General features: G+C 41.6%; 1 protein-coding gene across 1 annotated transcript; it reads left to right on the forward strand.

The window, feature by feature from the left end:
* Window positions 1-2216: 2216 nt before the first annotated feature.
* On the forward strand, window positions 2217-13616 carry BPNT2 (3'(2'), 5'-bisphosphate nucleotidase 2). The gene is made up of 5 exons (XM_077352352.1): window positions 2217-2754; window positions 5041-5200; window positions 6607-6702; window positions 7804-7965; window positions 9405-13616. Exons 1-5 carry the CDS (start codon window positions 2398-2400, stop codon window positions 9674-9676), a joined length of 1047 nt encoding a protein of 348 aa, XP_077208467.1. The 5' UTR covers window positions 2217-2397; the 3' UTR covers window positions 9677-13616.
* The last annotated feature ends 3835 nt before the right edge of the window (window positions 13617-17451 follow it).

Consider the following 17451-nt stretch of genomic DNA (forward strand, 5'->3'; position numbering starts at 1 on the left):
TACGAATGAAACCCAGAGAATAACTGCGCAAAACCCTTAAGTGGTCTCAAAAACCTCAAAAATACAAGATAAAAATCTAATAAAAGAAAATCAAGGCCAAACTGAACAGACGGTAGGGACCCATCACTCCAGCCCTAGTCCATCTACACTGACTTCCAGTCTGTTTCTGGGCAACATTTAAGGGGATGGCAATTTTTAAAACCCTGTATTACCAAGAACCAGAATATCACAAGGACCTTTGTTCCCATAGAAACCTACCTGACCACTTCAGGTGTGCCTGCTTTCTGAGATTAGGCAGGTGGCAATCCAGAAGGCCTTTACAGTTGTCTCACAAAAACTCTCCTCTGGAGTCTTTTGCCCCTTTGAGCTTCTGTCATCTACCAGTGGGTGAAGACTTTGTTTAATTTGGTGTTCCATGTTATCTCTCCTTTTTGCATTATCTTGTTTTTATGCTGCTGTACACATATTTTAGCTTTGGTTTTACTTGAATGATGTTTTTGCTTTAAAAATGACTGTTTTTATTAAGTCATTTTTTAATCTTTTAACTTCCTTGGTGGCCCTGATGCGGGGTAACATAATTGCAAATAATTTACCTTTCATTCTTTCTCCTAGGAACACCCTTCTCAAGTTTGTCCAGCTCAAGGCATTGTGCTGCTCCTGAGCACCTCAGCTATCATCCAGCATCTGCCCTGCATGCTCATACCTGGGTAAAGTGGGTGCAAACCAGGGAGGTGTGGCGGACCTCCCCCACCACCTGTGCCATCATCTTGGATTTAGGTGGCATGAGTCTGGAAGGTGCACCTCTAAGCCATCTTGTATTTGGATATGGGAAGTACATGCTTCTACCTGTTGTCTGGACAGTTACCTTGGATCCAGGAGGTGTGACACTAGTAGCTGTGTCCCAACCCTGTGCTACTGACTCGGAAGGCAGTGTTGATGGGGACACAACATACCCTCACAGTAAGTGGCAGTGACACAGGTGACATGCATGTATTTCTACCATATGCTACATTTGATCAAGTTTCAGCCTGTGCAACCAAGTTTCATCATAGGGAGCTTCTTGAGATTCAGATAAATCTTTGGGTTTCATGTTTCTACACTAAATTGGAGATGCAATAGTTTAGGCTTAAAATCTTTGTGCAAAATTCAAAGAATCCAAAGTAAGTCAGCCAAGAGAACCTCTGGATGAAGCAAAGAAAAAATTTATTTTGTGCAAAATAGGGGCATCAAAACAACACAGTACAGATGACTGAAACAGTGATCTCCACCCTCCCAGGGGCGGAAAAAAGTTTTAATACGTCACATCCCGATACTTTTACAATATCCATCATTGACTGGTACATGCACAGATGCTAAATATTTAGGGTGGGATTGGGTTGGTCAGTTATCAGATCCATTGTTCGGATTCTGTTCTGATAAGTCAACAGACCTCTCACTCTGGTGTCAGTGGTGGGCTTCAGACCATCATTTCCAAACCAGTCAAATGGGAATGGGATGGGGCAAGTTCTTTACCTCCAGTGGGTAACAATTACAATGTAAAGGAAGAGTGATTAGTCTCCCTAGAAACTAATGGGCTCCTTTGTATTAGTGCTACCAGATTCCATGAGGGATGCCGTGTACACACTGTGTCCGCTTGCCCACTATGGCACATTCTGACCTTCCAGGTTAACTTTATAACTTCAACCAGCCTGGCCCAGAATATATGCTGGTTATGATGCAGCTTGACAACTATACAAAACACTGACAATTAGCCTTCTTACTAACGTATACCTCTAACAGGAAATCATCCCACAACTGCTACAAGGCTAGCTTTTCTCAAGCATCTTCTCTCAGGCCTCTCAGTAGGAAGACGTAAGAGGTTAACGCTGTTATGCATACCCCACTTCGCAAGCAGCAAGGATGTCTAAGGGAGGTGAGCGCAGTAGACCCTGGGTTTGCGTACTATGGGCGTCCATTGCCAGTTTCCAGCCGGAGCCAGGGAGGCAGAACGCGCAGCCTATCCGATTCGTGAGCTCCCAGGCCGGCCGCCACTCCTCCGCTGAGGTGGCGCATTCCTGTCCGAGGCCCATCAGGTGAGGGCGCGTGGCGACGGGGCGTGCCTCTCCTGTACGGCCGTTGCAGCTTCCCAATCAGTTGCTCAACTAGCCCCGCCCCTTCCTCATTAACCGCCGCTGTCGCTCCCGGAACGAGGCACGCCCCATCTACCCTCCGCGCATGCCCGCCGAGACCGCCTTCCTGGAGCCTAACCCGGAAGTGAAGCGTGTCTGGGGCGCCGTGTCCGAAGCGAATGAGTGGGAGGGCCGTTGCGGAGGGCGCCGGGCGGCTCCTGCGGGCGGCGTGAGGGGCGATGGGCTGCCGGTGACGAGCCTTCCCCCGCAGCCTTCCCGTCGCCCGGCCATGGCGCCGATGGGGATCCGCCTGTCCCCGCTGGGGGTGGCCGTGTTCTGCTTGCTGGGGCTCGGCGTGCTCTACCACCTCTACTCGGGCTTCCTCGCCGGCCGCTTCGCCTTCCTCATGCTGGGCGGGCCGGCGGTGGAGTCGGGCAGTGTGGACCTGCGGGACCTGCTGGCGGCCTCGGTCGTGGCGGCCGTCAAGGGGGGCGAGGAAGTGAAGCTGGTTCGGGAAGGCAACGACCTGCACGAGAAAGCCAAAGGCAAGACCCGCGAGGGGGCCGACGAGATGCTGACCTTCGGCGACCTCCACTCCAACCGCAAGATGTACCACCTGCTGAAGACGGCCTTCCCGGGGGTGCAGGTGCGTCTCTCCCGGGCCCTGGCAGGGCGGCGGCGGCGGCAGGGTTTGCATGAGAGGCAGCCGCGTTGAAACCTCCGGCTGAGCAAGGAAGCTCTCGCAGGGGGGCTTAAGGCCCGTGGATTCCTGTCCGGCTGATATGCCTTACGGCAGGGGTAGTCAACCTGTGGTCCTCCAGATGCTGGCAGGGGCTCATGGGAATTGTAGTCCATGGACATCTGGAGGACCACAGGTTGACTACCCCTGCCTTACGGGGTGGTTGTGAGGGACGAGGATCCAGCGCTCTGCCCTCAACTCTTGGAAGAAATGATACGTGTAAATGGTGGTTTCTAAGGAGGGGGGTTAAGGAGGATTATGGATGAGGTAGTCTGCTAGCCCCTCCAGGTTTCTTCCCTTTTCTACCAGATGGGACACCAGAGAGAGAAGATGTGTTGAGAGTACTTTTAAGCTCTAACACTAAAAGTCCTGGCACTGAGCTTTCTCTTCCTGCTTGAGTACCTGATCCCCCCCCCCTTGTAACCATCCTACATCGTCTACTTTTCAGAGGCATATCAGGTGGTTCTTGTCAGTAGTGAGCTTTAAGCTAAATACTTTAAACTAAAAAGTTTGGACATTACTGTTTATTATAATTCCAGAGCGCCTGTTGTAACATTATAGAACATAGTAAGAAAATCTAGTTGTTGTATCTTTGTAACCCATTGTCCTGTAGTATAAGACAGTGGTCCCCAACCCCCGGTCCGGGGACCAATCCGTGGCTCCTCCTTGCCCTCCTCCCCGGCTGCTGCCTCGGGGGGGCTGCCCTGCCACTCTGCTGCTGGCAGCGCCCCCCAGCGGGCAGCCGGAAGTTAGGGATGCCGGCAGGAAAGCAAGTGGAGCAGGGGCTCAGGCGGCAGCAGCGACATCTCTCGGCAAAAAGACTACCCCCCCCCCCCGGGCCTCAGTAAAATTGTCAAGCGTTGACCGGTCCTCGGTGATAAAAAGGTTGGGAACCACTGGTGTAAGAGACCCCTGAATCCTTGAGCAGCATCAAGCTTCCTCGTTTTACAAGACTATGTTTACAGTATGCATTAATAGATATTATCTAATTCTGTGGAGTATTTTACGTAATTTTTTTCACACTACATGTAAAAGTTTATTGTTCATTTCATTCATTCCACAAGGGGTGTGCATGATCATCTTTCCCCTCTCTTTTAATGCATACTGTGGACCAGGGGTAGTCAAACTGCGGCCCTCCAGATGTCCATGGACTACAATCCCCATGAGCCCCTGCCAGCATTTGCTGGCAGGGGCTCATGGGGATTGTAGTCCATGGACATCTGGAGGGCCGCAGTTTGACTACCCCTGCTGTGGACATACAACATGTTTTATGATTACTTTTTATTTAAATGTAAGTAATTTTGTCAACAACTAATTGTTTTTAATGAGAATACATTATTCAATCATAATGTTTTAATGTTAACAATGTCTAAATATTGTAATAGTTCTACCTAGCACGACTATGTATTCTCATACATTTTCTTGTTTGCGTGCTCTCTGTCTTGTCTACATGCTATGCATTTTGAATGTGAGAAAGTGTCTGAAATTGTTTTTTGTACTCCCCCAAAATGCCCCAGTGTTTAGAGGGATGAAGAAGAATTTTCTCTCCCCACCGTTCACATCTCTGTTCTATATTTTGCTCTGTATTATCAGTGGTAACTGCAGTAATCAACCTTAGTTTTAATGAAAGCAATAGGAGAGTACTTACTTGAGAATAGTAGGGCTCTGGCTTAATGTTTGGTGCTCTAATACTGTTTCCATCAGTAGTTTGAGATTTGACAGAAATGTGAAGAAAGAATTGGTGAGGGGGACAGATGGGTGATTAAAATTATTCACAAGGTCCTTTCTGCTATTGTCAGCCATAGTTATCATTAAAGGGTAGGCAGATACAACATGTGGCAGAAGATTTGTCTCATGCTGTTCCTGTTAGTACATCGAGGGTCAGTGGTATGGGAGTCTGGTGGGTCTTAGGAAAAGGAAATCTTTTTTGGTGGGGAAAGTACTTTCTGTCAATGAAAATCATTGATCATATCTCTATTGCTGACAGTGACATGTTGTATAGTAGGGAATATGTTTATGACAAGGGAAAAAGTTTATCCCTTGTTTCACAATGTTGATGAAATGTCATTGTAGTTGACTTGTCAAAGGTTTTACATGAGCTAGGGCTGGAAGCAGAAGTTCCTTTGACGAAATGTAAGTATTGCAGCAATTTTAACGGTTTCTTGCTTAATTATAACATCTCTCTTCCATTAGATAAACACAGAAGAACATGTAGATGCAGATGACAAGGAGAAAATTTTTTGGGACCACAGTGTTCCTGAAGACATAAGAAGAAAAATTCAATCAACATTTGTCCAAGCAGACAGTGTTACTGTATGGATTGATCCTCTGGATGCAACTCAAGAATATACAGGTGATAGTTTTATTTCTTTTGACCTACCGCTTCTCTGTGTATTTTCCCTCATTCTTGTATAGGACAAGCTTCTCCCTTTCAGGGCTGATGTAAATATTTTAATTGAGTTCTTACACTATTGTTTTTAAATTATAAGCCATCTCATGCAAGGCTCTGGTTTAAGTGTTAATTTGTTTACATTTGATACTATTCTCAGATGAAAATTGTAATCCTAATTTTTACTTAACTCATAGCTTCCTCCAGTTTTCTTATTCCTTGTTTTTTAATCGTCCGAAGATACCATGCAAGCTACTTATTACGACAATATTGGTTGTATAAAATGAGGATGGTTATTTTAATATTGAAGTACTATTTACTTTACCAGGAATTTAGAATAGAAAGTCTAATTAGATTTCAGTTTTGGAAAGAAGACTCAAGTTCTTGAACAAGAATAGTTAACCTTTTGTTCAGATCTGCTGCTGCTGTTTAAAATGCATTATGTTCAGTAAGTATCTCTGCTAAATAATCCACACTAGTTTATTTTCTGCATATGATAAAATGTTTAGAAAGTCTAACTTTGAAGGGGAGGAATGTAGGATTGGATTCGTTCAACCAGGAATCCCCAACAAGGGATCTGAGGATCTCTGGAGATCTGCAGCCATTCCCTTCCTTTCTTAATGGACTCAGCCATAAGTTAGGGAACTGGCCCTTTCCATTGCTCCCACTTCCTAGGTGTGAGTTCATGGTTTCTGCACCTGGGAGGGAGGAGCCCCCGTCCTCCTCGTGCTTGCCCATTAATACAGGTGGTGACATGTCTCTTCCAGACTGCATGGCAGGGAGATGTAGCCAGTGAACATCTCTTTCAAGGCTTCACAAAGCCTAAAAAATTATTTCCATGGTCAAAATGTTGAAAAATACTGCTTAGGACAATAAATTTGATAAGTTATCTCAAAATTTATATCCCTGTTTTCCTAAGTAGTGTCAGGTGATATTGGGTAATGTGCCAATGTACAGGAATCTGCTAAATTTTGTGTCAGTTGTAGCATAGTTCTTAGGGCTAGTCACTTCACAGTTGTTAGGATAAAATAGCGTGGGATAAAATGTTAAAAATAAATAAAAAAGCACAATCCATATAATGCATTTTATTATTACCAACTAAATGATACATAATAAGGTGAAAACTTGAAGTATCTGAAACTCTTCTTTAGGCAGTTTGTTACTGCATTGCTCTCAGATGTTAAATTCAAAGCTGATATGAAGTGACTCCCAGGTTTTGTAGCATAAAACATTCACATTCCACAGAAAATACAAGTAATACAAGATGCCCCTTATGCCTCCCTAGTGATAAATAAAATATATGTTTGGGACTATGCTTTGTACTATGTGTCTTTGCGATGTTAAAGATTTTTTTTCTACTTTTCTTTCAGAGAATCTTCTGCAGTATGTTACTACAATGGTGTGTGTAGCTGTAAATGGTAAACCAGTTATAGGAGTGATACACAAGCCATTCTTTGCATATACAGGTATGTGTCTTTTTTAACTCAAAGCAGTGTTAGGGCGGGCTTTAAATGGATGAAGATGAATCTAATCTACTGGATTCTTCAAACCGCAATAGGCAATTGGGATCAAGGTCTTAACTAAAAATCTCCCTCTCCTTCCTTCTCTGCTCCCCCCTCTTCTTTAAACAAAATTTAGCCTGATGCAGAAATTTGGGAACATTTAAAGCTCACACACTATATTGTCATTTGGTTGCCTTAATAGCAAGTATTAAATAGATTTGGTTTTTGCCTGTGGCTGTCTGCAATTTCAATGCCATGTACACTTGCTGTAGTTGCATTTCATTGAATATATACAATGTAGCAACTCAGAACCTTGTCTGAACCCAGGTATGAAATGGAAAGCTTACTTCCACATGGGTGTCTGCTCCATAATTCTTGCCCCTGCTACTTCACTTAAGTATACTTAGCCAGGTGTGTCATTGTTCAGTGAGCTACAGTTGGAGTAAACTTAGCTGCAAACTGTTTGACAGGTTTTGTGAACAATGTCTTTTGTTGCTGATCTGTGCTGACCAGTGGAATGACTCATGCATACGGGCTGACAATAATAGGTGACGGCAGGTACCCAACCAGATGTGTTTTATGTTTTCCTTTCCTCCCCTAGCTCCCCTGTGTTGCTTTCCCAATATCCCAAGTTACAAGGACTGTTGGTTAAGCAGCCACTAGACCCTTAGTGAATCCAACAAGTGCCAAACAGAATCAGGCTTAACAAACACTTTAGACCAGCCTTTCTCAACTTTTTATCACTGATAAACCCCTATATATTCTTCAGGTTTAGAGAAACCCCAGTAGTGGTGCAATCCTGCAGAATACGGTTGGGAAACATAGCTGTGTATATGCGCACCTCCCATTCCCATCCCCTCCAGGCCCATCATAAGCCATTTTGGGAGGGGTGAGTGGGTTGACATGACCATATATGGTCATATCACTTGATAAATGTTAAACAAATTAATTAACTCCCACCCATTTGGGAAATTCTTCCAGGGGTATCAAGAAGCTGCAGCTGCTGTCAACCAAGCATAGTTTACAAAGAACAACATATTAATAAAATGTGTACTTGTTTTACAGCCTGGGCAATGGTAGATGGTGGATCCAATGTTAAACCACGTTCTTCCTACAATGAGCAAACTCCAACAATCATTGTATCCAGGTCTCATGCAGGGAGAGTTAAGCAAGTTGCCTGGCAAACATTTGGAAATAAATCTGTGATCATTTCAGCAGGAGGATCAGGTTTGTCATCTTTGCTCTCACTTTTTTGTTTCTTGTAACCATGTCAGAAGTTGAAGTGAAGGTGGCAAAGAACAAAACTGGTTACACCCAGCAAATGCCCAAAGTAGTTAGTCTCTTGAGAGTCACAAGCAGGCTTGCTAGCTATACTAATTGCTAAGAACAGGAAATTATATCTATAGCATATGGAAGCTTTGCAAAAGATAGTAAAGGTAGTGCTAATGTAGTGGATGGAGATTTTAGACCAACTGGGTTGGGGATCATCACAATATCATCCGAAACTGAGTTATGCCATTCCAAGGGAATAATTCTGGTTGGATTGGATAGGTAGAGCTTTCTGTGACTGAAACACCAAGTAGTATTGCCCGAACCATTGTCATCAGCCGCAAAATAGAGGTGATGTCAGAATTAAGATGGTGAGTAGACAGATTGTTTAAGGGATAACTAAGCAAATAGCTTTTGATTGTAAATACAACTGTGAACAAAGTACAGTTCATGTGATTAGGAAAGTATGACCACCTTGAGTAAACTTTAAGTAAGTGGGTTTTATTGCTTCTGAGTTGATGAGTCTCACACAGGTTAAGTTTGCCTCAGAAGTGTACCTATTTAAATGCTATTTTTCTGATGTATGATTCTTAACACAGCGGGCAACATTAAAATTAAAGTAACTGGATCTGTAAAAAGAAAAATGATTAAAAAAACTCGTTAAAGGACAGTTTTAGTTCTCTCAAAGCATGGTAGGTGTTCTCCTGCCATATTTCTGATCTGTTGCAAAGCCTGCTTAATTAAGAATACAGGAGACTTCTGAGTTTGTTATGGGTGGGTAAAAATGAATAAATTTGGGAGAGTCCTCATTGCCATCCTGTCTAATGTATCTCCCTTGTCTCACAATCAACACCATATCCCCACCCCATCACCACCATTTTACCTGCAGACAAAGAACCTTTATTCTAGGAAAGAATCCTGTACAGGGAATTACTTTTTAAAAATTATTTATTTGATTTGTAGCCCGCCACTCCCAGGGCGGATTACAGATTTAAAACCCAACAATAAAACTCCAATAAAATAATCTATCCCATCCTGGTAGGATAGCAGGCTTATTTATGTTACTTAGGGTACTTTAGGGCCTCTAGTGTAAGTTAGCAGTGCACTCCTTACGTCTAATTAGTGATTTCTTTCCAAATCTGCTGTTTGGCGATGATGACCACAGTTGGGTCACCTTAGTTGTATAAGCACAGTCAAACTCATGGAAGAGCCCCTACTTCTTTCCATTAAGTTTTTTCAATTGTGTGACCAAATCCAAGGCTGAAATGATCTTTGGCAACTTTCTAGCTGCAGATGAGCATAGAAGCCTGCTTTAAATATGTTGTGTACTAAAGTGGGGGGAAATTCAAATGTGGTTGTACATTACACTGTAAGCTTTTTGTGCGTTTCTTCTGCAGGCTATAAAGTTCTGTCTCTCCTAGATGTGCCTGAGGTGAACCAGGAAAAAGCTGATGTGTATATCCATGTAACCTACATCAAAAAATGGGACATATGTGCTGGCAATGCAATGCTGAAAGCATTAGGAGGTAAAATGACTACCTTGTCTGGGGAGGAAATCAGTTACACTGGTTCAGAGGACGTTGAAGATGGGCTCATAGCCAGTATAAATATAAACCACCAGCAACTGGTAGAAAAACTTCCTGTTCTAGACAAGACTTCACAGAATTAAATTCTGGAGAATGAACAAATCATGCTTCTGGAGCCTCAAAATAGTTATCTGGGAAATGTAAACTTGACCTTGGAAAGATGGTACACTCAAGAAAATGTGCTTTTTGGACAATTATCCAGACCATCATTTGGCAGTGTTGAAGACCGCAAGATTTCCTCCTGCCTCAGTGTCCACCATAAATTTCTGAGACTTCTTCATGATCATTGAAATCAATGCTTTTAATTAACTAAGCACATTACAAATTTGTCCTGGTGACTCCTAATATTTTTTGGGTATTCTTTGTGTACTCCAGCAGAAAAATGGTTTTAGTTACTTAATATCCATGGACAGTGCATGATACTCAGATGTTTTCTCTGTCTTTGGGGATAGAAACGGCAGGAAGGCTGAAGCATCTTCATGTGGCAACTATTCATTTTGGTTACAATTTTAAATGATAGAGGAAAAGTTTTGTTTTGTTTTAATGTTTACCTGAAATTTAAACCAGCTTAATGTGGATGAAGAAATAGTTAATGTGTGGTTTTTTCCAGCATTTTTTGTGTATCATTTTAAAAGATTTCTCTGAACCCTCTCAGCAATTGAATATTGCCATTCTTTTCAGTAAAAGATGTTACGTTTTTCACATTGTTGAGCTTATAAAATAGCTTTCTGTCTTTAGTGATTGTTTATTTACTAAACTACTTGACTTTTGTCAACATAAAATGAAAATCAAATGTTAAAGACATTAAGGAATCCAGAGTGTCTTGCTGGCTGTTGTACTGTAGAAATTCAATTTAAACGATGCACTCCACCATTTGGGTTCTTGGTTAGGAAGTCCCACATAAAAGTATCAAGAATTCATAAGAATGTTTTAACACAGTTTCCATCTCTTAATATATGATAAACAATTCACAAGTTTTGTTCACTGTGGAGAAACAGTAAAGGCCTTTTAGTGGTAATCAAGTGGTACTGAGAACTGTATCTAGCAGCCAAAAGTAGGTCTGCTTTATTTAATTGGTTAATCAAATCTTTGGAGTTTATATCCTTCCTCCTTCCCTGGCAGCATTGGCAAGATAAACCGCTGGGCCTGGGTCATGGGAACATACAGGTCATACAGCCTTTTCCAGCTTAATCTTCTCAGATCTGTTTAATGCCAAATTAAAGTACTGTGATTCAACTCCAAGTGAATGGCAGCATAGAAAAAGTGGCCAGTTGATGTAAACTGGGGGAAATTCTATTTCATATGTACTTATTGTTTTTATCATAGTTTGCTAATTAAGGATGCCTCATTGTAAAACCAGGCATTTAGTTGCCTTAATTTAAACAACAACATCAAAAAACATTGCTTGGCCAACACTATTGAAGAAAACTTCTAAAGTAAACACTAGAAGGCCTTTAGAAGGTTCCAAAACTGAACTTCAGTAGACTGATGCTTTTAGCTTGTGGAATTGGTTCTATAAATGTGATATCAAAATAACATATTAAAAACATTTTTAATGCTATTGATAGCAGTTCAGTTTTATGGAACAATACATCTTTACACTAGACTAGTTGAAAAGTATTTCACAAATGAAATTTATTGCTGGTGGTACAGACAGTTGGTAATAACTACATTAGAACTGATGGATTAATGTTCTCAGCTTGGGTCCTGACAGTGAACAGTATATGGACTTTTTTTGTTAATGTTATACATCTGTGTACAGTTTCCCCGTCTACATGTCATTCTTGGAGCCTGCATCCTGAGTAATATTGCAGATCTTGGTACGCAATATATTGCTATATAATGCTGGGCAAACCATCTTTAACAGAATTTTGTTTATCTTCAACACAACACTGCTACTATATTGCCTTCTTAGATTCTGCAGTTTTTGTGTTTTTGTGAAGAGAGTAGATTCTGATGTGGATTGACCTCTGTGCCTCCTCTTTTTACAAGCTCCAGTTGCAATATTCTCCACCTTCTGTAGCACCTTGGTATGGCTGCAGGTAGTAGGCATTGGGCCTATAGCAGAGAGGGAGGCCTTGGGAAGAGCTCTGGCTTTTGATACCAGCATTAAGGCTTGACATAATTTTGGGGGAGGTGGTCTTTCTCTTTATGGTTTGGGTGTACATGCCATTGCCTCTGGCTGGCCAACTTTTCAGATTTTGTATTATAACAACCTACAGAACTTGGTCCAGGTAGATAACTGAGGGAGAAAAGTAATGCATGTAAGCTCCATGGGAAGGGAAGCTAGTCAATTTTCAGTTCTCAAGCTATTATCTGACCAAAGCCTTAAATAAAATGTCAAAAATTAAACTTTCTACATGTTAAATTAAAAGATTTATTTTGGGAGGAACTTGAAAACAGACCTAACTGCACTTTTATCTCCATGCATACACAAAGGCTTTTGGTGCAGGAAAAGACAACTGCTAGGTTTATTGCTGTGTGTAATAACAAATAGCACTGCTGCATTAATTTGAGTTTACTTGTGGCCAAGAATGAATCCCCGTTTAAGATCATAAAATGTGAACATCTGATCCCAGTTGCTGTAAGCTGAAAAAGAAACATGGTGTTAATTGTTATGAGTTTTTGCTAATAAAGACAGCGAGACATATCAAAGGTACCCTGGAGTAGTGCACTATGCTAGTCAGACTTCTGGACTCTCGACATTTCCAGGTTTATTAGAATTTTCTGTAACTCTTTTAAAACTTTTAGTGCCGAATTAGTTTTACAAGTAACATCTGCTGTTGCCTTCTAGATACAGTAATTCCTAGCACCTATTATTGCATTTGCTGTGCTAATAGACTGGAGGCTGAATTGCATGGTTTTCAAGGAGCAGACCACCAAATTTAATACTGGATCTTTCCCCTTCCCCTTCTCTTTGCTCTCTACAGCCAACTAGCAGAACTGCAATCCTGATTAATTATGTGACCCTTCTACTAAATAATGTGATAAGATCTGTGAAAGAACGGTTATAATACTGAGTGTTCCATTTACTTAGGGAAAAGTGCTCTGTAGCGCTACCTTTGAGATTGGTCTGTGCTCTCTCATGGTGCTGTAGTGTATATAGGGTGGTATCCAAATTTTGTTATATGCGCTGCCTGAATTAGTAAAAGGGAAAAACAATTTGATAATTGTAAACTTAATTTTCTAAACCATAATTGTAAAAGCTATCATTTTTGTATTAATGTGTTCGAGCAAAATTCATGCTATGTGTTTTCAGACATGGAGCTGGATCCAGACTTCCACTGCATACACCCACTCATTCAAAGGTAAAAGAAAGATATCTTTGCCAGATCACCCGCAGGTTCCCTGTGCTACATTCCCCTCATTCCTGATCAGTTCCTGAACCTCAGCAGCTTAGCGGAGGGCCTTTCACTAGAAATGGAAGGTGGCAAAGTTGCATTCCATTCATTGTTCTTTGGATTCAGTGTATTGCATTGAAAAGAAGGGCATCAGGTGCACAAATTGTAGTCTATAGTTCTGCGTATTGTGGATGAGATGTGTGAGCTGACAAGTGCCATGCACGTCATTGCAAATTGAGACCTTTTCCTTGCAGTAAGCCAGTCTTGACACTTGCTTCCCCCAGTTCAGCATAACATAAGCTTTAGTCTCAGGACAGAAATACTACCTTTTTAAACTTGATTATTAGTCACCTGTGCCATGGTTAGCAAAAATTGAATGAATATTGCTGTGTAACTCAAATCTTTTCATTGCTAGTTATTTTCTATGATGGGCTGGTGTTTTACTAAATTGACCCCAGTTGCTGTTTTGACTAGTTTTGAGGTATATTCTGAGATGTACCTCAAATTCTAATTTGCATTTTTGAGTGTTGAACACTTTCTGAATAATAAGCTGAAATAAAATGGATGAATAATCTTTATTAAATGTGGCAGAATTTTCTTTTCTATCATGTAAAAAGTGTTGATGGGTGTACATAGAATTTGTTGTAATCTCTAATGGTTAAATTAAAATACCTGATGTGGACTAGGCATGTGTTTATTTGTGTGAGTCACCATCATGGAGAAGTGCCCCCCTCCTCCAGACTGAGCCAAGCTGTCTCAGGTTTTCCTCCCAGATAACTGATGGCAATGAAACAGGAGAGATGACTAGAATATGGCTGCTAGAGTATGGAGATCCTAGAATGACAGAAAGAGCCAGAGCAACAGACTGCTTTGAGACTGCTTTGATTGGCCAGCCACAGCTGAGAGGAAGTTAATATATTCTAGCTGTCTGCTGAGAGAGACTGATTTGATGCTGATATTAGTATTTAATACTTTATATACTGCCCTCCCTTCCGGTTGGATGCTGGTTCAGAGGGCAGTCGGACAGATCCTGAACTAATCATCTCCAAGGAGAAACTCCAGTTAGAGAACTCAGTTTCTACTCATAACTAATGCTCACAGTGTCTGGACAACAAGAGCAAATATTTGGCAGTGGGAATTTGAACAGTGAGGTGTTAACTCCCATTTTGGGCTAAATTGGAAGGAGAGTTTCCTCATATGTGTGTGGGAAAGCTTCAGAGTCCTCAATAGGTAGTGGGATACTGGTACTTCTAGGAAAGGAGAAAATGGTGGTACTATCAAGAGTGCCCACTTTCCAGGAGCCAGAGAAATTCAGTGAAACTCAAAAAGATTTTTAAAAGGAAAACACAGTAATGGAACCACTCAGTTTGAATGAAATCTTAACAAAAGAAAGGCCTATGATTATCTCAAAGCCTCTAACTAAAATCTTTTAAACTCTTAACTATCTGATTCTTATAGAAAAAGCTTAAATGGGCCCTCCCTTAGCTTGGTTCCATAAATTACAGGTGGTGCAGAATGTGGCTGCCTGGGTCCTTAATGAGGGCCCATATTCAACCCGTCTTCTAACACCTGCCCTGGTGGCTAGTTGAGTTCCAGGTCAAGTTCAAGGCGTTGGTTTTAACCTTTAAGGTTTTATGCAGTACAGGTCCTGTGTATCTGAGGAATCACCTCTCTAAGTGTATCCCTTGAAGAGCATTGCATTCTGCTATTTCCAACCTGTTGGTGGTTCCTGTCCCCAAAGAAGTGTGTTTGGCTTCAACCAGAATGAGCTGTTGGCAGAGAGCCAGACTATCAGAACTATCAAAGATCTGAAGGGCCTAAAGATTGTGGTCTTCTGCAAGGCATATGATTGAGGCCAAGATAAGCAACAGAACACCAAAATGGGCCTCACTCTTCTCACCATTAATTCAGTTAATCGTTCATTGTATGTATCACCCTTCACTATGACATTGTGGGTTAGTGTACATAGAATCAGTAAAATAGAACATACATTGAATTATTTTTAACAGTAAGATCATAACAGTCAGCATCAAACGTAACTTGGGAGCATTGAGCAGTTAGGTAACTGCAGCAGCTTAGTAAGGAAAAGGCCATGAGCTTGGGGCTAACTGAGTAGTGGAGTTGCCTCACAAGAAAAGGGCCCTGGCTGTCCCTGGCCTTCAGCTAAAAGCTGGGTGGAAGAGCTCTGTTTTGCAGGTCCTATGGAACTGTTTTAAGTTCTGTTAGGGCTTTGATCTTGTTGGGGAGCCTGTTTCACCAAACTGGGGCCACCGTCAAAAAGGCCCTGGCTCTTGTTGAGGCCAGGCAGTCTTCTTTGTGGCCAGGGATCACCAAATCTGTCAGACTGGATACAGCATGTCACTTTTTGGGGGATATGAACAAGCAGATGGTTCTTGAGGTATCCAGAATCCAGACTGCATATGGCCTTGAAGATGAGTACCAGCAACTTAAACCTCATTCGGAACTCATTTGGTAGGCAGTGTAGCTGCTGAAGGATTGGGGTAATATGGGCTCTCCATGATGTGGGACTGTGTTTTGGACCAATTGTAATTTCCAGAGCAGGGATAAGGGAAGGCCTGTGTAGAGAGAGTTCCAGTAATCCAGTCTAGAGGTTACTAGAGGATGTTATGGGCATCTGAGTGCAAGATTCCCTTTGTGGTCTGGCAGTGTCCATTCTGTATCACTTTATAGGAGGAATATTATTATAATATAGGAGGAATATTATTTAGAAACTTAATCTTTGGTGAACATTAGTAAAAAACAAAACATCTAGTAGATTTCCAAAATGGCCAGACACTTCACGTTTCCCAAACAAGCCATGCAAACAAAAACAAATGCCAGTTTACACAATGTATTATAGTACTGATACGAATATTTTTGCCTAGAACACGGAGATTTGCTCATTCCTCAAATTGAAGTGTTAGTTTAAGGAACTTCATTGGTCTGTTTTTAAATTTCAGAAAAATAAATGCTAGAAATGTGTTCCTTGAAAGTACTAGAATATTAGGCATTTTGCTTGTCAAATAAGATAGCCAGAGAGGTAAATAGTTACAGATTATCAATGCTTATTCTAGCATGGGAATTGGGAAAATCTTTCTACTGAGTCAACCGTTACTAGAAGGTGCTAGTGCCCTGTGTTTTCCTGTGTTTACCTTCTCCCAGTAGTCCTCTTTAGTCCCTGAAAAATATGATGCTTGAAGTTACCAAACACATGAGGATAAAGAGCTGTGTGCATCAAAAAGTGGCAGTGAGGAATCGCCCCCCTTCCACAAGCAGAATCCATCTACTGGGAAAAGCCACCTCACTTAACACGAGGGAATCATTGACTCCAACCCAATGTAAGCTACTCAAATTAATTACAGTTTATTTTTAAAATATTACATTGGCAAGGGTACAGTAAATTAAAAATGTCTTAAATCATACTTAAATCCACCTCGATTCTCAGAGAAATACTATTAATAAAATTATTTAGCCCAAAAGTCATAATACTGTTGACCACTGGAGGGCTCTATATTTACACTAATAAACAAGAATGCTAAGAGGCCTTTAAATAATTGTCAAGTATAAGGAATGTACATGAGTTATAAAATCAGTTGCTTTTTTAAGAGGTTGAAGAAATTTAACATTACCATCAAAATGACAAGTGCAGCTCAAACTTTTGGGAAGGAGATACTCTACTTTCACGTGAACTAAAGTGCCCCTGGAAGTATTTAGTTTTTATTAGCTTTTATTAGTATGACTGACGAACTCCATAGGGACATTTTCTGTGCTTAGGAAGCTCCTCAGGAAAGTCTTGCCAAAATGTTGATAGTCCCTCTTAACACAGCCCGCGGCGCTGCGGACTAAATAAAAGGGTAAGGGCTTGGGAGGTGTGATGTGTCCGTGATGAGGAAGGGTGCCGATTGGCCCCTTCCTCTGGACAGACTACTGGAGGGACCAATCGGCAGGCGCTGGAGCAACTCGCAGTTGCTCCTTTCCCGGCGGCCTGATGCGGCGAGAGGTGCGAAGCGCCTCTTGCCGCATCAGGCCGCTGCCCAAGGGAGGAGCCCCCAGCAGTCGTGCGGAGCGCGGCTGCTGGGGGCTCCCATGATTAGTGCCCGCTGTATTTATTTTACAGCGGGCTTGCTTACTAGTCTGATTATAAACCTGAAACTCCGTCTCTTATATTATGCCTGGTAATGAACTGGCTTGGATTAGTACTCCTCTGAAAATACAATAATATTTCATAATGGTTTCTGATATTGTTTTTTCTTCCCTTATCTCTTTCTTTTCTTCTCTGTTTTTTTATATTCTGTTCTTATGTCTCTCTTTTAAACTCTCTGCACTAGGTAGATGTGAATAATTAAGGGCAGCTGAAGAAATGTTGTTTAACTAAATCATTTCATTAGCATGGGCTTGGGGCAACTGTTTTTTGAAGCGACAGAGCAAAGTGCTTTTAAAGCAGAAAATTTCCAATGTGGGTTTTGTGAAGAAACAGCTGGCTGCAACATAAAAGAGATGCACCCAATCTAATTTAG

This window comes from Paroedura picta, chromosome 9, assembly GCF_049243985.1.
Source record: "Paroedura picta isolate Pp20150507F chromosome 9, Ppicta_v3.0, whole genome shotgun sequence".
Taxonomy (NCBI): Eukaryota; Metazoa; Chordata; class Lepidosauria; order Squamata; family Gekkonidae; genus Paroedura; species Paroedura picta.